This window comes from Dipodomys merriami, unplaced genomic scaffold (genome assembly GCF_024711535.1).
Source record: "Dipodomys merriami isolate MVZ:Mamm:240054 unplaced genomic scaffold, mDipMer1.0.p SCAF_1, whole genome shotgun sequence".
Lineage (NCBI taxonomy): Eukaryota > Metazoa > Chordata > Mammalia > Rodentia > Heteromyidae > Dipodomys > Dipodomys merriami.
Window position 1 is genome coordinate 128,590,136 of NW_027202270.1, and position 20,973 is coordinate 128,611,108.

A 20,973-nucleotide genomic window follows, 5' to 3' on the forward strand; every position below is an offset into this window, starting at 1 on the left:
CGCGATCCTCAGATCTCAGCCTCCTGAGTAGCTAGGATTACAGGCGTGAGCCACCAGGGCCCGGCTGTCTCTTCTTTCTTTCTTGTTGTGGGGCTTGAACTCAGGGCCTAGGCACTGTCCGTGAGCTCTTTTTTGCTCAAGGCTCTATAACTTTGTTTGTTCTTGGCACTTGAACTCAGGACCTGGGCTCTGTCCCTGAAATTTTTCACTCAAAGCTAGCTAGCACTCTACCACTTTGAACCACAGCTCCACTTCTGTTTTTCTGAGGGTTAATTGGAGATAAGACTCTCCCAGACTTTCCTACCCGGGCTTTGAACTTTGATTCTTAGATTTCAGCATCCTAAATATCTAGGATTACAGGTGTGACCCACCAGAACCCAGTTTAAAGGGAAAAAAATTAAAAATATTTTACTCTGTACCACATGAGTGACCACAGCCTGGAAACATATATTGAAATTACCCTGAATGACACATATTCTATTGAACCCAGGGCCTCATGCATGCAAGGCAAGTGCTCTACCACTTTTTTTTTTTTTTTTTGGTCCGGTTGTAGGCCTGAACTCTAGGCCTGGGCGGTCGTGAGCCTGAACTCTGGGCCTGGGCGCTGTCCCTCAGCTCTTCAGCTCAAGGTTAGCGCTCTACCACTTGAGCCACAGCGCCACTTCTGGCTTGTTTTCTGCTTATGTGGTGCTGAGGAATGGAACCCAGGGCCTCATGCATGCAAGGCAAGCACTCTACCACTGAGCCACCTTCCCAGCCCCCCACATATTCTATCGTGAAGGATGATACATGAGGGTTTTACTTTTTTGTTCTTGTTTTTGTTTTTACTTTGAGACAGGGTCTCCTTATATACTTCTGGTAAGCTTCAAACTTGTGATCATCCTTCTTCAGCATCAAGTGTTGGGATTACATATGTGTGCCACCACACCCAGTTTTTATAGTCCCAGAACAAGAGAAAAATCACAAATCAATACCCATTACATTGGTAGAACATGAGGTAGACAGATTACAGCCAAGAGGGAAAATCTATAGCATTCAGAAGTTGTCTTATCATGTTCTCAGCTGGTTTTGAGAGGTGTCCAGGTTAATATTCCAAGATGTTTATCTTGGAACCAAAAGATTGTTAGGTTAGATACAGAGGTTGGTGGTAAATAACTATCAGAAAAGGCTAAGAGAGCCCAAGATAAATTTGGCTCTTTACAACATTTCATCTCCCCATAATCATGTAGCCCAGCCAAAAGTAAGCAATCTGCAGGATCTTTAATACAGATACAGCTTCATCAGATCATATCACCTACTGATACCCTTTGGGCTGTGGATTCAATAAGCTTAACGTGCAAAAAGAAATGTATCCATTGCCTGACTTGTGAAATGGTAGCCCCTCTATATACAACTTAGAATAAAAATAAGGGCTGGGAAGGTGGCTCAGTGGTAGAGTGCTTATCTTGCATGCATGAGGCCCTGGGTTTGATTCCTCAGCACCACATAAGCAGAAAAAGAAGTGGCTCTGTGGTTCAAGTGGTAGAGAGCTAGCCTTGAGCGCCCTGGTCCAGAGTTCAGGCCCCACAACTGACAATAATAATAATAATAATAATAATAATAATAAATTATATTTAAAATTTTAATATGCATACTAATCCTTGAGAGCTATATTTTTTGGTTGGTCATGGGTCTTGAACTCAGGGCCTGGGCGCTGTTCCTGAGATCTTTTGATCCAGGCTAGCACTCACTCTACCACTTTGAGCCACAGTCCCACTTCTAGTTTCCTGGTGGTTAACTGGAGGTAAGAGTCTCATGGACTTCTTGCTTGGCTGGCTTTGAGCCACCATTCTCAGATCGCAGCCTCTTGAATATATGGGATTACAGGCCTGAGCCACCAGTACCCAGCTTCCTTGAGAGTTTTTGTTTGTTTTAAAGGCAGGTTTCTAGGCTCCTTTGTAGCCTTCTGAAGCAACATTTTGGGGATATCACATAGGAATCTGCATTTTAACAAGATTTCCACCATGAAGGAGATCCTTAGCAATATCTAACTAATATGACTCCAGAGATTGACCACCCTCTCTTAAACACTGTCAACTTCAGATGAGAATGGGAGGACAACTGATGACAAGGCTTATGGCTTTTTAGTCTTTTCTTCCAAAACAACTCCTTCTGTCTTAATATCTGAACAAATTATTCAAACAATCTCAACCATGTGTAAAATGAATGTAGCAAACCAGAATGAGATTAAAGGATGGGAAAGTAAATAGGAGATTAGAACTTAAATTAGTAAACTCTGGGCTATGTCTCATTTCTAATTGAGTTGTTATGGTCACATGATGCCAGAGGCAGAAGGAGAGTTTGAATCATCTTTCAGATTTTACAGTATTACATTTAGGGGAATCTTCAAAATTCATCAGGTTTTTGTATTTTGTTTTTCCAGTAACCAGGGTCTGAACTCAGGGCCTGTGCTTGCTCAGCTCTGGGACTCTATCACTTGAACCACAGCTCTAGCCTGACAAGTGATTTCTTTTTTTGTTTTTGTTCTCTGGTAGTGCTGGTGTTTGAGTTTGTGCTTGCTAGTCAGGTGCTCTACCACTGAGTCACGTCTCCAGCCTTCATCACGTTTTAACTGGTAGCATGCTCTACCACCTACTCCTGCACTTCTAGCCCAAGTTTTACAAGTGCAGAGATAATATTTGTGGCTGCTACTTATTGGGATGGAAGGTCCCAGTCTGCAGTTGTACAGGAGACATGCCATTCTTCTTTGGTTCTACAGGGGTTCTGGAGGGGCTGTCTACTGGAAATGATAGCCCTGACATAATGCTGGTCCAGATAGCTTGTCAGTTTGGACACTATGGAACCTCCAAACCTTGATGTAGCTCTAACAGCCTTTCTTCCTTTCTAAGCATCTTTGCAGGTGCTAGTGATCCAATACTGCTAAATTCTTCACCCAGTGCATCTAAGACCTGATTCCTAAGGACGTCTATTACAGTTTGTAAAGAGCTCTCTCTGGTTCCTCCCTACCACATTATAGGTATCCGGACACTGCAGACCTTACCTCTAGACTAGCAGTGTGGAAAACAGTATTTGCTGGGAAATATGTCCAGGACTAAAAAGAAAAAGACCCCTCTCTCCCCTAATGGCCCTCCAACATTCTCCTCTCGGTTGGGATGGGGCATAACTTTCTACTACCCCAGACTGAGAGACAAGGAGGCCTGTTCCCCCGTCTCCTGTGTGCCACCTGTCTTCAACTTCAGCCCGAAGCACTGTGCGCACCTCAAGAACCAGTATCTGAAAAAGGCTGCTGCTAACCTGACCTTCTCTCTGGAGGTGGGGTTGCAGCGGGGGTTGCCCAGCATGTCTTACAGCCAATACAACTTTAACCACGTCTACAACACCGATAACATCATCCAGCCTCGCCAGGTCAGGGTCAGGACAGTCCTACCTGAGAAACCTGTCCAGTACAAGTTCCTGTATCCCGAGGGTGCCTTAGCAGAGGCCACGTCCCAGTCTATAAAGACAGAAAGCCCGGCCAGTGCTAAAAAGAAACTCCAGCCATCGAAGCCAGTAAGTGTGCACAGGGAAGCCTTGCACTCTCGTGTCCGTCATCCCCGCAGGATTTCAGATCCACTGGACCTGCCACGGTCTCCAGATGTGAATCTGCAAGAAAGGGAAGCCTGGCTTCTGCCTCGTGAGAGAGAGGTCAGAGCCTGGGAGGCCATTGTGCTGGGAAAGCTGAACAAGCGCACCGCGCGATGGATCCAGAGCAAGTTTCCTCCGAGACCCGCACCTGGCGCGGTGCCCAACAAGTGGCAAAGCTTCTTGCGCCAGCAGTATGACTGGAGCCACATCCGGGATGAACTCTCCTCTGCCAGCGACCTGGAGCTCCTGAAACAGCTGGAGGCCGAAGAGGCTGCAGAATTGGAGGATGAAACTATCACCTTGCACTCTGAGGAAACAAAGAAGCCCGATCTGCTGCTTCCTGTTTACTACAGGTAGGCTAGCCAGGGTCTCCCTGGCCTTATGTGAACCTTTGAGAACCCCCTGGCTCCCCTTCTTCAAAGTCTCCCACTCCTGATCTTACTTGTTGACTTACTGGGGGTGGAACCCAGAAAGGGTTCACACAGATTAGCAAGCACACTACCACCTGATCTGCATCCCAAACTCATATTGTATTCCCTTCTCTTCAACCACGTTCTCCATTAGCAACCTGTTCTCCTGAGATCTCAAAATAAGGGTTGGGAATGCACACCTATAAAACTAGCATTTGATAGGCAGTGGCAGGAAGGTTATGAGCTTGACGAAATCTAGGGCTATATAATGAGTTGAAGGCTACCCTGGACCCTGTCACATACACACACACACACACACAAAAGGAATGAAGAGGGGGAGGAAGGGAAGGAGAGAGGCTTCACAGTCTATACCACTGGGTTAGATATTTTGTTATGGGGGGCTGTCTTGTGCCCTGTAGGATGGTAGCAGTACCCCTGGCCTCTCTATTCACTAGATGCCAGTAGCAATCCTCTCTGAGTAGTTACAACTAAAGATGCCTCAGTACTGCCAAATGCCCCTAAGGAGCAAAACTACCCCTAGTTGAAAGCCACTGCCTTAAAAAGTTTGGTTCTTGCAGGTCTCTGTAATCCTAGCTACTCAGGAGGTTGAGATCTGAAGATCACAGTTCGAAACCAGCCAGGATAGGAAAGTCCATGACTCTTACCTCTAATAAACTACAAAAGAAAAATGGAAGTGGAGTTATGGCTCCAGTGTAGAGTGCTAGCCTTGACAAAAGGAGGTCAGGAACAGCACATAGGACCTTAGTTCAAGCCCTAAGACCAGCACCAAAAAAAAAAAAAAAAAAAAAGATTTGGTTCTCAGCCTTCCCTAGAAGTCAGACTGTTGATATAACTACCCTCAGAAATGCCTCCAGACTGAGAAATAAGACATATACCTCATGGCACTGAGGTTTATATCTTGCCATACTTTGAATAAGGAGGCAGCATGTTACTTTCCCAAATTCAACCAACTGCAGGACTGGGAACTAAGCAACCTGAGAGAAGATGACTCCATATTTCTCAGATTTCTTGCTTCAATTCTTTCCTTTGTTTCCTCCCAGTCCTGGGCTTGAACTCAGGGCATGAGCACTGTCCCTGAGCTGCTGCTTTTTTTTTTTTTCTGAGCATCTTTTGCTCAAGGCCAACACTCTATTACTTGAGTCAAAGCACCACTTCTGGCTTTTTCTATTTATATGATACTGAGGAATCAAACCCAGGGCTTCATGCATGCAAGCAAGACTACCACTAAGCCACATTCCCAGCCTCTTCCTTTAATTCTATTTCTTCCTTCTGGATCTATCATACATATATATATATATATATATATACATATATATACATATATATGTATATATATGTATATATATACATATATATACACATATATATGTATATGTATATATACATATATGTGTATATATATACACACACACACATATATATATACATATATGAGTTCCCAAGGGAAATAAAGGGAATGGAATTCTATTTATTTGCTGATTTATTGAACAAATACAAGTTGTATTCTTGCTACTTTCAGGTAGTCTGTGAAGTGCTAACAACAAATGAGTCCAGTCAGTGGACAGACATTAAATAAGCACACACACATACTAGATAGTATAAGTAATGTAGGAAGTTGAATTCCTCTCTCCAAATCCATGCAACCTCTAAGGGAGCTAATGTTAAAAAAAAAAAAAAAGAAAATAAAGAGAAAAAAAGATTGTGCTGGAAGCATGGCTCCCCTGTAAAATTGCCCAGTGGCTGTAAGGTGGCTCCATCAGTGAGGTAGCTGAAGACAGGTCCCTCTGATGGCTCCACATTCAAATGTCACCTTGGGAATAAGAATAATAATGAAACACAGGTGTTCTTCAGATGCTCATGTGCAGTAACTGAACTTAAGTGGGCTTTAGAGCTGTGGACCTAACAGAAAGAGGAACACTTTCCCCTTTTCTTTCCCTTCCCCTCTCTCTATCCCTGCCAAGATTACCAGGTTACTCTCCACAAGAAGAGACAACTGAAGCCATGCCTGACAATATGACAGCTAAGGATCTCAAGGAAATTAAAAGACACATAGAGCCGGTAGAGGAGAGCTCCTTTCGACAAGTGAATCCTAAAGCTGGAGAGTTTGCTTACTCTACAGACAATGTCTTTGAGCAGGAGATTTACTTTGGTAATAGCACTGAGCACTGTAGGGGGGCAGAGGTGAGCTTGGGACAGGGAGGTAAGGACAGCTGGGGACAGGAACAGTCCCGGATGGAGATGACCCCAGGTGTTTGCCATCTATTCCCTGGGGACTAACACAGGACTTTCCAGAGGGTGAAGGAAAGTGCTGGTGGAAAGCAAACCATTCTCTCTTCTCCCTCCTGTGTGTACTTTACTAAGGAAGGAGTGGACGGACAATGGAGTTGCAATGTCACCAAGAGTTGTTTCTTTGTTCACAGATGAAGTCAAGATTGTCCACCAGATTGGTGGAAGGAAGGACCAGATTCTTCTGGAAAATGCCCATAAGTACAGCAAGCAGCTATCCAAGATCTTTCCTGAAACTCCAGAAAAGTGGAGTTCCCAGCCTGTTCCTGAAGCACGTAAGCAGGAAGCTGGTAGTGGGGGGCTGGGTCATGATGGGAGTGTGGCTACTTCTTTAGTTTGTGGGCTGAGTCCCTAGCTTTTTTGTTTTTGTTTTTGTTTTTGTTTTTTTTTTGATCCAGGTCATGGGGCCTGAACTCTGGGCCTGGGCACTGTCCCTCAGCTCTTCAGCTCAAGGCTAGCACTCTACCACTTGAGCCACAGCGCCACTTCCAGCTTTTTTTTCCTGCTTATGTGGTGCTGAGGAATCGAACCCAGGGCTTCATGCATGCAAGGCAAGCACTCTACCACTGAGCCACCTTCCCAGCCCCCTAGTTTTTAGGCTGAGGCACCACCAGCAATGAAAAAAATCACCTGATAAAGCTACACCGTATATTGTTTAGTAGGAAGAGCTTTGGTGGAAAATATTTTCAGTTAGACAGATATAATTTTGGTGTAATCAAGTGCATTAGTGTCAATCATTGCAATAGTACAGGTATCTTAACGCCTCAACATGAAGTACATCAAACTCCCCCCCTCCCCCCACGGTCCCCTATTACCTTGGGCTGGCTCAATTTTCCTAATCCATTCCTAGGCCCACCCTTGCCTCAAATTTTAGTCTTCCCTTCTTATAGTTTCAGTTTCATGAATATATCACCATAAGACAAAGATTGTGGTAGGAAGCAAGAACACACACACATTAGGTATGTAACAAAATGTGCCCATCCCTGAAGAAACCATCTCTCCATTTCCCATTACTTTCTTCTTTGTAGCATCTCTGTTCAGAGGATTCCTATGGTGAATAGACACTAACAGTAGTAGTGACTGAGACATTCTTTTTTCGGCAAGCTCAAACAATGGTCACTAGTGCTATGGGAACAGGCAATGGCCGCCGGGGTAGAGGAAGTGGTAGTTAAGGGCAGCTATGGACAGCTTCCCCAACATACACATTCCTTTGTCAAGGGTCCACAGGGACAATGCATGGAGAAAGTACTCCCACAAATCTTCAGTTGCACCTTGGCAAGTTATTTGTGTTCCTGATGATTTATTCTACTTATAAAAAGGTTTATTTTTGCCGGGTGCCGGTGGCTCACCTGTAATCTTAGCTAATCAGGAGGCTGAGATCTGAGGATTGTGGTTCAAAGCCAGCCTGAGCAGGAAAGTCCGTGACACTCTTATCTCCAATAAACCACTAGAAAACCAGAAGTGGCACTGTGGCTCAAGTGGTAAAGTGCTAGCCTTGAGCTGAAGAGCTCAGGGACAGCGCCCAGGCTCAGAGTTCAAGCCCCACAACAGACCAAAAAAAAAAAAGTTTATTTCTTTATCAAAGCAAATTACTTGGTTGTTTTGCTTTGGTGTTATAAGAATAGGAATGAAGTGCTAGCTGGGACTGCTATTGGTAGGGCCTAACACAATCAAGTGAGGCCTCATCCTGTCCCATTGTACAGCTTTTAGGCCTATGAGAGGAGCCCAGCGCTGGATTGCTTTGCCTACCCCAATCAAGGATCAGACGATGCAGTTAGGTGAGGAAGATACGTCCATCAAGACTAGGAGACTGAAGAAGCAAGTGACTCCACTGAAGGAAGAAGTGACTTGGGAACTGGTGGTCCTACGGAAGATGCTACAGGAGTGGAAGAAAGCCTGGGAATTCAGTGAGTCAAAACAGGGCAAAGATAACTGGTGTGTATTTCTGAGGATAAACTGCAGGCAACTGGTATTAAGGACTTCAATTGTAAAATTGAGGTTATTATGTATCTGCTCTTCCCTCAAAGATAATTAAGGACCAAGTTGAGCCCTTGGCAAAGTAATGGCCTAGCTAACACTATTGGAAGCTACAATAGTTGACAACTCTAAGACTGTCAACCTTCAGAAAATAACAGACTAATTTAGTTAGTGCAGGATCCAACTAGGTAAACTGGGTCAGGAAACAAAAAGGTTGAAAACAGATGCTGAATACAAGCTAGAGTGGAAGCTGGGCACCGGTAGCTCATGCCTGTAATCCTAGCTACTTAGGTGGCTGAGCTCTGAGGATTGTGGTTCAAAGCCAGTCCAGGCAAGAATATCCATGAGACTCTTATTTCCAATTAACCACCAGAAAACTAGAAGTGGCACCGTGACTCAAGTAGTAGAGTGTTAGCCTTGAGCTCAAGAGCTCAGGGACAGCAACCAGGCCTGGAGTTCAAGCCCGATGACCACCAACAACAAAAAAGCTAGAGTGGAGAGCACCTACACATAGTAAGAGCACAGAATAAAAAGTATTCCTGCAAAAAAAGATGTTAGCAAAGAACATGAACACATAGTAAGAGCACTGAAATAAAATTATTCTTGCAAAGAGAGCTATTAGCAACTGAAATGAGGAAGATACTGAAAGCTGGATTGAATAACCCTTAAAGGCAAGAAAATCTAATAAATAAATGATTACTTTGTTGTACTAGGACTGGAGATCAGTGGTAGAGTGTTTGCCTAACAAGCACAAGGCTTTGGGTTCCATCCCTGTCAAAGGATAATAGCATTTGTTGACCTCTTTTCTTTTAGTTTTCAAAATAAGCTTATACAAACTTATTTGCTTATTTATTAAACCCAGGGCCTCAAACATTCTAGATAAGTTCTCTACTACTTGAGCCATACCCTCTGAACTTTCATTATCTTGCCTGCATTTTCTAGTTAACACATTTAACCTAAAAAGTAATCCAGTATAAATGAGATTATCAATTTTTTGCCCTAGCTGGTCTTCAACTCCTGGGCTCAAAGTCTATGAGACTCTTTATCTCCAAACAAACCCCCAAAAGCTAGAAATGGAGCTGTCGCTCAAGTGATAGAGCACTAGCCTTGAGCAAATAAAGCTCAGGGAAAGTGCTCAGGCCCTGAGTTTAAGCCCCAGGATTGCCAAACAACAAAAATAACCATACATTATTTAAGGGAAAAAAGCCCCAAAACACAATATCGGATGAGTAGGGGCAATTATCTGAGAGGTAATTAAATAATCAAAGAATTAACTTTCCTAAAGAGATCCTCTCTGAATTCTCTATTCTTCTGAGCTAATATTTTACTTGAGTTGTCTTTGAGAAAGGGGGCTTTTTGTCACCTTCTTTAGCACAGTTCTAACCCTAACTAGGTTCTCTTCTTGCCATCTTCATTGTGATATAGTTATTGAGTGGCACCATGAGACAGTGGAGAGCCTAAGGCAGAGCTTGGTAAATATGTATGATGACATTCGGATACAAGCCATCGTTACATGCGCCACAGCTGCTTTGGAAAGGCCACGGATTACTATCACACAAAGTGATTCAGGTGAGAGCAGCTTGAGAACATCTGCAGTTTCATAAAGCCTTGAAGCTTAGCTGAGATTAAATGAAGAGGTAACCCTTTCCTATTCTACTTCAGAATTTGGGCTTCAGGAAAATGCCTAGTTGCTCTTTTGGTAAGGGTATGATGTAAGGTAAATGCTGTAATTCTTCACAGGCATGCCCTTTGTGGATTAGAATTTTTTTTTAGGGGGGGGGGTCGGTCATGGAGCTTGAACTCTGGGCCTGTGCACTGTCCCTGAGCTCTTCAGCTCAAGGCAGGTGCTCTACCACTTGAGCCACAGCACCACTTCTGGTCTCCTGGTGGTTAATTGGAGATTCTTCCCTGCTGGGGCTGGCTCTGAACCAAAACCCTCAGATTTCAGCCTCCTGAGTAGCTAGGATTACAGGTGTAAATCACCAGTGCCCAGCTTGTGGACTACAAATCTATCTATTGAGATGAGATACCACCAGACATTTTACTGCTTGTGGAACACAAGTTTACACAGAGCAAACTTTATACTCCAGAACACTGTGAAATGCTACATAACCTCAAGAATTCTGACCAAAGAATGCGTGACACTGCTACCCTATTAATGGTATTTCTGTCTTATGTGTAGACTATCATAGTTTTGTGAACCTCCCCAGTTAGTTCTGGAATGATATATACCTTGCCTAATTCAATCAGAGTTGAAAGGCAGAATGCAACGATATAGAAGTGGCAAAGTATTGCTTAAGTGAGCTACAATTATTAACAATATAAAACCTCATAGGGCCACATGCTGGTGGATCATGCCTATAATCTTAGCTATTCAGGTTGATATCAGAGAGTCAGATTTCAAAGCCAGCTTAGGCAGAAAAGTCTTTAAGACTCTTTTTCCAATTAATCAGCAAAAAGCCAGAGGTGGAGGTGTGACTCAACTGGTGCCAACCATGAGAGAAAAAAGCTAAGTGAGTGTGCAAGGTTCTGAGTTCAAGCCTTGGTACTAGCACAAAAAGTAAAACAAAACAAAACATCATGGGGTAAATAGGGGGGGGGAGGGGTCCGGTCGTGGGGCCTGAACTCTGGGCTTGGGCGCTGTCCCTCAGCTCTTCAGCTCAAGGCTAGCACTCTGTCACTTGAGCCACAGCATCACTTCCAGATTTTTTCTTTTTGTTTATGTGGTGCTGAGGAATTGAACCCAGGGCCTCAGGCATGCAAGGCAAGCGCTCTACCACTGAGCCACCTTCCTAGCCAGATGATAAAAGATCAAGAACTGGAATACCAGCTTAGATACAAACTCTAATCCCCTGAACAGAAGGAAGCAAAGTTGAACTGTGATTTTATTAATAAATATTATAAGCACCTGCAAGAAACAGAAGCCTTGAGAAGGAAGTGGTGTACATTAAAGAGAAAAGCAAAGAGCTGGTACTCTTACCTCACTCACATTTAATCACAGGGTTTGGGGAAATCCCAGTTATCAAGGACTTGCCAGATGCTCTACAGCCTGCCCTGGAAGCTGCTCTTTATGACAAGAATTCCAATGTGAGGATGGCAGCAGCATTATGTCAGTATGCAATACAGACACATAATCCACGTGCCCAGGACATCATGCAGGATGTCCTTGTGCAGGGTGAGTAATGCCTTCTTACTCCAGATGTAGGGATGGGAAAACAAGAGGATATCTCACCATCACCCATTTTCCTAGTCTTTCTCTCTTCACAATCATGCTCTGTAAAGTTGGGTTTATGTTAGAATATTCAAAAGTTAGTTTTTCTTGGGTACTTTTACAAAGTTTCTCATATGTAGACTATGCTTTTTTGTCAGTCCTGGGGCTTGAATTCTGGGCCTGGACACTGTCCCTCAGCTCTTCAGCTCAAGACAAGCACTCTACCACTTGAGCCACAGCGCCACTTCCAGTTTTCTGGTGATTTACTGGAGATAAGAGTCTCCAGGACTTGGGGCTGGGAAGGTGGCTCAGTGGTAGAGCACTTGTCTTGCATGCATGAGGCCCTGGGTTTGATTCCTCAGCACCACATAAGCAAAAAGAAAAAGCTGGAAGTGGCACTGTGGCTCAAGTGGTAGAGCGCTAGCCTTGAGCTGAAGAGCTGAGGGACAGCGCCCAGGCCCAGAGTTCAGGCCCCATGACCGGACCCAAAAAAAAAAAAAAAAAAAAAGTCTCCAGGACTTTCCTGCCATGGCTGGCTTATCCTCAGATCTCAGTCTCCTGAGTAGCTAGGATTACAGGTGTGAACCACTAGCACCCAGCTTAGACTAAGCTTTTCATAGATGCACTTGACTAGGTAGAAATTATGCTCTGAAATGGATAAAACTAAGGAAACCACGGTAAGGGAAATAAGTCAGACCAGAAAAACAAGAACTTTATGTCCTGTCATATGTGGAAACTTAAAAAAAAAAAAAAAAAGAGGGCGGGTGCCACTGGCTCACACCTGTAATCCTAGCTACTCAAGAGGCTGAGATCTGAGGATCAACGTTCAAAGCCAGTCCAGGAAAGTCCGTGAGACTTATCTCCAATAAGTTAATCAGAAAAAGTGGAAGTGGCGCTGTGGCTCAAGTGGTAGAGCACTAACCTTCAGCACAAAGAGACTCAGGGACAAGTGCCCAGGCCCAGAGGTCAAGCCCCAGGTCTAGCAAAAAAAAAAAAAAGGCTGGCCTGAATGTGAAATAGTGATTATGAGAAGTTGAGAAGCAGAGGATGAATAAAGGGAAGCTAGACTTCATCCGTGCATGGCATAAGCATGCATTAAAATATCACATGAAATCCCATTACAATTCATGTATTACATATAATTAATACATATTTCTCAAAAATTTTAGGGCTGAGCATATAGCTTAGTGGTAGAGAGATAATTTGGTATGCACAGGGCCCAGGCTTTGATCTCTGATCTCCAATGCAGCAAATTTTAAACAAAAATTGGGTCCAGTTACTCAAGTCTGTAATGCTAGCTACATAGAAGCAGAAATGGGGAAGATTGTGGTTTGAGAACAAACAGCCTGGGCAAAAAGTTTTTGAGACCCTACCACAACTAATAAAAAGCTGAGCAAGGCAGGACACATACATAAATAGGTCATGGTCTAAGCCAGCTAGGGTGTAAGCATGATCACAATTCTGTTTGAAAAACAAAAAAAGCAAAAAGCAAATGGTAACAAGTGGTAGAATGGTAGAATACCTGCCTAGCATATGCAAAGCCCTGAGTTCAAACCCCAGTGCCACCACAAGAAGGAAGGAAGGAAGGAAGGAAGGAAGAAAGAAAGAAAGAAAGAAAGAAAGAAAGAAAGAAAGAAAGAAAGAAAGAAAGGAAGAAAGAAAGAAAGAAAGAAAGGAAGAAGGAAAGGAAGGAAGAAAGAAAGGAAGAAAGAAAGGAAGGAAGAAGGAAAGGAAGAAGGAAAGGAAGGAAGGAAGGAAGGAAGGAAGGAAGGGAAGGAAGGAAGGAAGGAAGGAAGGAAGGAAGGAAGGAAGGAAGGGAAGGAAGGAAGGAAGGAAAGGAAGAAGGAAAGGAAGGAAGGAAGGAAGGAATGAAGGAAAGGAAGAAGGAAAGGAAGGAAGGAAGGGAGGGAGGGAAGAAAAGAAAGAAAAAAGAAAGAAAGAAGAAAGGAAGGAAGGAAGAAAGAAAGGAAGGAGGAAGGAAGGAAGGAAGGAAAGGATAGGAAAGGAAAGGAAAGAAGAAAAGAAACTAATCAACCAAGGGAGGCCTCTTACAGTTTATTTTATTGACAAGATGATATAACATTAAGTATATTATAAAATTAAAATATCACCACTTGAACACACTATGCTTCTAATTTCCACACATTGAATGTCTAAGGCATTTACTCACATGCACTGTTGGAGTTATTCAACCAAAAAAAACTTTGTCAGGTGAAAAGCCCAAGGTGCCTAAGTGCTCCTAGCCCTCTCTGAGAGAAGAACATTTCTTGCCAGTGGGTGGCAAGGCCTGGCTACCGGCGTTGACTTCCTGTCTAAAGATATTCATCTGTGGACAGTGCCCAGGCCCAGAGTTCAGGCCCCAGGACTGGACCAAAATAAATAAATAAATAAAGATACTGAAATCTTAGAGTATACTAAAGATATTCATCTGCATATTGCTTATGTAAGGGAAGCCTCCCCCACTAGCATTCCCAAGTCCCAGGGGGAGGTAAACAATTCAGCTTAGCTAAGTGAGAAGTGCCTTTTAAGGCTGTTACTGAAGAAGACAGCTTTTAGGATTAATTTTTCAGATTCAGATTTTCAGTTTCTATTTACAATCTTGATATGATCTACTTAAACATGGTGTAATGACTGGAAGTGTAGGTCAGCAATAGAACATTTACCTAGCAAGCATAAGGCTCTGAGTTCAAACTGCCAAAAAAAAAACACAAAACCGTGTGTGTGTGTGTGTGTGTGTGTGTGTGTGTGTGTGTGTGTGTGTGTGTGTGTGTGTGTGTGTGTGTGTGTGTGTGTGTGTTTTAAGTATATGGAATTGGATTTCTGGATTTTCTCTGGGGGAAAACAGATCACTATTCTAGGCTTTTTTTTTTCTTCGAATCCCACTGTGGCAGGTAATAGTGTGGATAGCTGGGCTGCAGCTCAGTGCTTGGCTCTGGAAGGTGTTGCAACTTACCCAGTGATCAAGAGGATCCTCCAAGAGCTGTTTAACAAGCGGAATGAGGAAACCGAAAACCAGGCTTGTATTCTACTAAGCCATCTCAGTAGAAAAACGGTATGTGCCCATTTAAAGGGTGAGAGAAAAAAATTACCATTAGGAAATGAATGGGGGTTTTGCATTAAAGGAAACCAATAAAGCAGGTGGTTAGCTCAGACAATGTCAAGCACAAGTGAAAGTGCACCAAGAATGGGTAAACCTGGATATAGAATGTATACAGGGAGATGTGACAACAGATGGCTGGGAAAAGTAAGAAAAGAGTTGAAAGTAGTTTTTTGGGGTTTTGGGTTTTTTTTGGTTTTTTGCTGGTCACGGGCCTGAACTCAGGGCCTGGGCGCTGTCCCTCAGCTCTTCAGCTCAAGGCTAGCGCTCTACCATTTGAGCCACAGCACCACTTACTGCTTTTTCTATTTATGTGGTGCTGAGGAATCGAACCCAGGGCCTCATGCATGCAAGGCAAGCACTCTATCACTGAGCTACTTTCCCAGCCCCAGTAGTTGGCTTTTTTTTTTTTTTTTTTTTTTTTGCCAGTCCTGGCATTTGAGCCACAGCACCACTTCTGTTTTTCTAGTGGTTTATTGGAGATAAGACTCTCACGGACTTTCCTGCCTGGGCTGAGCTTTGAACCATGATCCTCAGATCTCAGCCTCTTGAATAGCTACGATTATAGGCATGAGCCACTGGCTCCAGGCCTAACACATTTTCAATCAGCTTTTTACATTCACAGCTGGTGCTCTATCGCTTGACACGAGCCTCCACTTCTACCTTTTTGCTGGCTAACTGGAGATCAGAGTCTCTAGGTTTTGTCTTCCTGGGCTGATGTGATTGTTGGAACTGAGCCTCTTGAGTAGCTAGAATTGTAGGTATGATTCATTGGTGCTTGGTTCTTATGTGGTTTTCAATGGTTTCTCTCAAGAAACACATTCCAAATGTCACAACTCCTAAACCGTTAAAAACTGTTTGTAGCTGAGCACTTGTGGCTCAAACCTGTAATCCTAGCTACTCAGGAGGCTGAGATCTAAGGATAGTGGTTCGAAGCCAGCCAGGGCAGGAAAGTCCATGAGACTCTTATTTCCAATCAACCACTCAAAAAACTGGAAATGGCACTGTGGCTCAAATGATAGAGTGCTATCCTTGAGCAAAAAGGAGCTGAGGTACAGCACCCAAGCCCAGAGTTCAAGCCCATGACCAACAAAAAGAAAAAAAAAGAAAATGTGTTAGGAAGAAAGGAAGGGCAGAAGGAAGGAAGGAAAGATACCATATACCTACAATTATGCTACTTTTCAGTAGAAATGTCAAACTCACAAAGATTAAGGCATATACAACACATTTTATAGGCAAAAATAATTACAATCTTATTGATTGAAGCCCTCATTTCCTGTTCAGATTATTAAATCTCTGTTTTGGTCCCGAGAGTCAACTGGGTTAACTGGAGGTATACCTCACCTCTTGTAAACCAGTTTTTCAATAGGGATGATTATCTTACGACCTTAGGACACTATGTTGGATATCATGTTAGGATATAACTTCTTCAAGATTGCAGTATCTCTAAAAGTGAGTAACTATCCATACAAATCTGTTTCCTCAGACCCTGATACACACCATGCTTGCAGTAGAGCTGAACAGCAGTCAATGGAAGGACCGAATCGTTGCCTGCAGAGCTTTTGCCAGGATCAGTGGCAACGTTTGCTTAGTAAGCCTCTTCCTTTGCTGCCAGGACAGAAAATTTCAGCAGAACTGGGCTAGTTTGTCTTGCAACTTTTTGCTGCTACTTAAAATCTCATTCTCAATAGACAGATCTCTAGTCTCACCTTGTTACCTCTTACTCATAATCCAGGATTATCTTCAAATATCACCTTGTCCTGTGATTTAAGCCACTGCCATATCAGTGTGATGGTAATCCATAAACTGTAAGGGAACCATAATAAAATAAGCACAAAACTAAGACCAATATTAATAATTTTTTAGCAATTTGACAGTACTTTAATAGCAATGGCATTATAAAGCATCAGTCAGTGATCTATTTCTACCCTATTTCATCCCTTAAACAAGTCCATCATCACTTTCTCAAGCCCTGACATAAAAGAACCAACAACCCAACAAAATGGTTCTCTGAATGTTCAGTACACACATGTAAAATATAGTCCCTGCTTTTAAACAGCTGACATTGCAGTTTGAGCAACAATACTCACAAACACCTGTCTTTTTTTTTTTTTTTTTTTTTGGCCAGTCCTGGAGCTTGAACTCTGGGCATGGATTCCTAAGCTTCTTTTGCTCACAGCTAGCACTCTACCACTTGAGTCACAACCCCACTTCCAGCTTTAAAAAGTATGTGGGACTAAGGAATCGACCCAGGGCTTCATGCATGCTAAGCAAGCACCCTACCACTAAGCTACATTCCCAGCCCAATACTCACAAACACAAAAGTTGTAAGAACAAGCATCAAATGAAAGGTGCTCTCTTAAAACTCTTCAGAGAGAAAGATTAGTGTGAACTAAACTTATCAATTAAAATTCTGTGGAGGGTGGCTGGCTACAGTTGAAGAGGGAATACTAGGCAAGGAAAGCCCTAATCTCCTTTTTGCTATTACTTTCAAGCCCAAACGGAATCTTTCCCTTCTTTCTTTGTGCTACTGTATTTTTCCCCCCTTAAACAGATAATCTGGGTGTATCTGAAATGGCCCATAACATGACCATACCTACTAGAAGTACAACACCTTACCCTCTTTAACCCTCACATTCTACATATGGGGAAATACATAATCTGGCCATTCAATATCCCATGGACAGGTGTGAGAGTTAATTCTGTATCAAGTACTATATAGTATCTTGTAGCTAAAATCCTGGACCAGCAACAAAGCATCACCTGGGAACTTATTAGGCTTGGAAAATGTCACTTTAGGCCAACCTAATTATCACCTGCATTTTAACATCTGGTTCACTTACATATTCACCTCTTTGGTACTTAACCACTCAGGATTTATTTCAAAGTAAATAGACATGAAGTACTAGCCATGATTGAGGCAAAGATCATGAGGACTTCATGACAGACGTTTGTATCTAGGCAGTATATCTCGAGTTATTTTACTCATTCAATAAACAGTTTCTGGAGCCAGGCACCAGTGGTTCACACCTGTAATTCTAGCTACTCAGGAGATTGGTATCTGAGGATCAGGTTTCAAAGCCAGCACAGGCAGAAAAGTACATGAAACTCCTATCTTCAAATAACCACCAAAAAGCCAGAAGTATAGCTGTGGCTCAAGTGACAAAGCACTAGCCTTGAGTAGAAAAAGCTAAGGGACAGAACCTAGTCCCTAAGTTCAAGTCCTACTACTAGCATCAAAAAAATTTATTTTTTTTGTCATTCATGGAGCCTGAACTCTGGGCCTGGGTGCTGTCCCTCAGCTTTGCAGCTCAAGGTGAGCACTCTACTACTTGAGCCACAGTGCCACGTATGGCTTTTTCTGCTTATGTGGTGCTGAGGAATTGAACCCAGGGCCTGCATGCAAGGCAGACACTACTACTGAGCCACCTTCCCAGTCCCCCCAAAAATTTTAATAAATAAAAAAAGAAAGAAAAACAAAGTTTCTGACCATATCCTACACTGCTAAGCATTATGCTGGCACTAGTTGTGAAAAGATAATATATCTTACCTTGGTAAATGTTAAAAATAGGTATAACAAAGCAGCTATAGAGCATTATGGTTTTCTATATTTATTGGAAGCAAAAAAGATTTCAATAAGGAGATGTATTATAGATAAATCTTAAAGAATAAATATCCAGTATCAGGTAAAGGACGATATTTCAGGCAGGGAGAATAGCTTATTTACATTTTATATGATCATCAACTGTAATCTTAGTAAACTTCCTATAAGACAAGCACACTGATAATCAATTTTCCTGGTTTGTCTAGGGTATGAGACTTTAAGAACTAGAATCAGGAGAATCAAACTGGTCACCACCCCATTAAGTATCACTTTCAAATTTTAAGTTTCTTCCATGGATTATATTGGTCCTGATGCTAAAGAGCAGTTTAAATGATGAACTTGGGAAAAAGCCAGGATTCAAGTCCTAGTTCTAACACTCACCAGGTTAACCTTAGGCAAGTTAATTATCTGTAAATAGTAGTAACATTTGCTATATTGGATGGTTTGATGGAGAAAGGGGTTAAAGGACAGCAATTATAACATTAACATTTGCAAATGATAACTAATTATTACATCTGTTTATAGGATATGAAACATAAATTGATCCAGCTGATGTGGAATGACTGGAGTAAGGAAGTGAGGCAAGCAGCTGCTCAAGCACTAGGACAAATGAGCCTTGGGAAAGAGGTGCATGACACAATCAGGTATGACCTAGGAGGAACTCTTCTAAGGAATGTTTAGTGGGAGCTGGGTGTGCTGAAGGCTCACATCTGTAATTCTAACTACCCAGTCAGCCCAGGCAGGAAAGTGCATGAGACTGGTGCTGTGGCTCAGGTGGCAGAGTTCTATCCTTGAGCAAAAAGAATCTCAGGGACAGTGCTCAGGCCCTGAGTTCAAGCCCCAGGAGTAGAAAGAAAAAAAAAAAAAGAAGTATGACTCATTTCTGATGAACACAGGCAAGATGATACACAAATGCCCAATTAAAAATATCAAATCAGCCAGGCTCACACCTATAATCCTACCTACTCAGGAGGCTCAGATCTAGAGAACCAAGGTTTGAAGCCAGCTGGAGCAGGAAAGTCTACAAGAGTGTAGCTCCAAACTATATAACCAGGAAAAAGCCAGACTGAAAGGATGGATCAAGTGGTAGACTAGTAGCTGAACAAAGGTGAGACCTAAAGTTCAAAGACCAGTAATACCTGCACCCCCTCAAAAAATTCAAATCAAGGGCTGGGATATAGCTCAATGTCAAAGCACTTGCCTAGCAAGTACAATGTCCTGGATTTGATCCCCAGTACCAAAAAAGTCAAAAAAAAGTTTAAAAATAAACAAAAAACCCTTTGCCATGTGCCCAGAGCTCATACTTGTAATCCTAGCTACTCAGGAGGCTGAGAACTGAAGATTGTAGTTTGAAGCCAGCCTGGGCAGGAAAGTCCATGAGACTTTTATCTCAAATTAATTACCAAAAAGCCAGAAGTGGAACTATGGCTCAACTGATAGAACACTAGTCTTGAGCAAAGCTCAGGGACAGAAAAAAAAATTAAAGTAAAACTGTAACAAATACTCATATACTATAACTGCTATAGAAATACTGAGTAAAATGTGAGTTAGAGGAGTAAGGCCAAGTCTCATAGAGACTGCAGTCACTCCAGGCTGTGTGAAAACTGCCAAAATAAGAATCACACAGTGGGGGCTGGGAAGGTGGCTCAGTGGTAGAGCGCTTGCCTTGCATGTATGAGGCCCTGGGTTTGATTCCTCAGCACCACATAAGCAAAAAGAAAAAAGCCGGAAGTGGCGCTGTGGCTCAAGTGGTAGAGTGCTAGCCTTGAGCTGAAGAGCTGAGGGACAGCACCCAGGCCCAGAGTTCAGGCCCCAGGACCGGACCCCCCCCACACCAAAAAAAAGAATCACACAGTGCTAGGTGCTGGTGGCTCACACCTGTGATCCTAATTACTAAGGAGACTGAAATCTGAGAGTTGCAGTTCCAAGCAAGCCCAGGCAGGAAAGTTATCTTTAATTAGCCACCAGAAAACCAGAAGTGGTTCTGTGGCTCGAAGTGGTAGAGTGCTAGCCTTGAGCAAAAGAACTCAGGGACAGCACCCAGGCCCCTGAGTTCAAGCTCCACAACCAACATCCTTCCCCCCCACACCCCCCAAAAAAGTAAGAGCTTTGGAGAGGAAATGTCATTCTCACAAGGAATAAAAGTTGATCCTTTCCTTTACTCAGTCATTTAACACAGATGACTACCTACCTAAGCTAGGTAATAGATATTCAAGCAAATAGCTGAGATCTTTACCCAGTGAAAATTACTTTAATGGGCATAAGCTGAAGAAAGGGTAGGGCTAAATAACAGAAAACTTATAACACTGTGATTTTTATCTTGGGGGCAAAGAGAAGGTGTTATGCACTAAAAGTTTGAAGAGGAAAATTAAAAGCCATTTGTGCCTTATAGGGTTAAGCTGGGTCAAGGAAATTCCCAGGAGCGTGTAGAGGCCCTTTCCCTGATAGGCGGACTCAAGCTTATGACTGCAAAACTTCTCCCAAGCTTCCTACATTGCTTCTCTGATGACTTCATAGCAGTTCGGCAAGCAGCCTGTTTAGCAGCAGGTGCCCTGAAGATCCAGAATAAGTTGGTAAGTAAACAAGAAACGTTCCCTGCTTGACCTGAAGAGGGCATTGCTTTCCTTTTGTGCACAGTACATTTACTATCCTTTGGGGGACCCAGAATGAGAGATCAGAGCCTGGGAGGAAAGGTGGTGATATAGAGTACATCAATTGGTAAAGACCATTTAACTCCCAGCTA

The 20,973-nt window shown here is 42.9% G+C and overlaps 1 protein-coding gene across 1 annotated transcript in view; it reads left to right on the forward strand.

Moving 5' to 3' along the window:
* Heatr4 (HEAT repeat containing 4) overlaps positions 1-20,973 on the forward strand; it is a 36,353-nt gene that overhangs the window by 1,032 nt on the left and 14,348 nt on the right. The window contains exons 2-11 of the mRNA XM_070030653.1: positions 2,889-3,977; positions 6,017-6,204; positions 6,476-6,616; positions 8,045-8,248; positions 9,744-9,887; positions 11,320-11,493; positions 14,421-14,581; positions 16,113-16,217; positions 18,756-18,874; positions 20,623-20,803. Coding sequence (XP_069886754.1) covers positions 3,082-3,977; positions 6,017-6,204; positions 6,476-6,616; positions 8,045-8,248; positions 9,744-9,887; positions 11,320-11,493; positions 14,421-14,581; positions 16,113-16,217; positions 18,756-18,874; positions 20,623-20,803 — 2,313 coding nt within the window. The 5' untranslated portion in view covers positions 2,889-3,081. The remainder of the gene's footprint in view (positions 1-2,888; positions 3,978-6,016; positions 6,205-6,475; positions 6,617-8,044; positions 8,249-9,743; positions 9,888-11,319; positions 11,494-14,420; positions 14,582-16,112; positions 16,218-18,755; positions 18,875-20,622; positions 20,804-20,973) is intronic.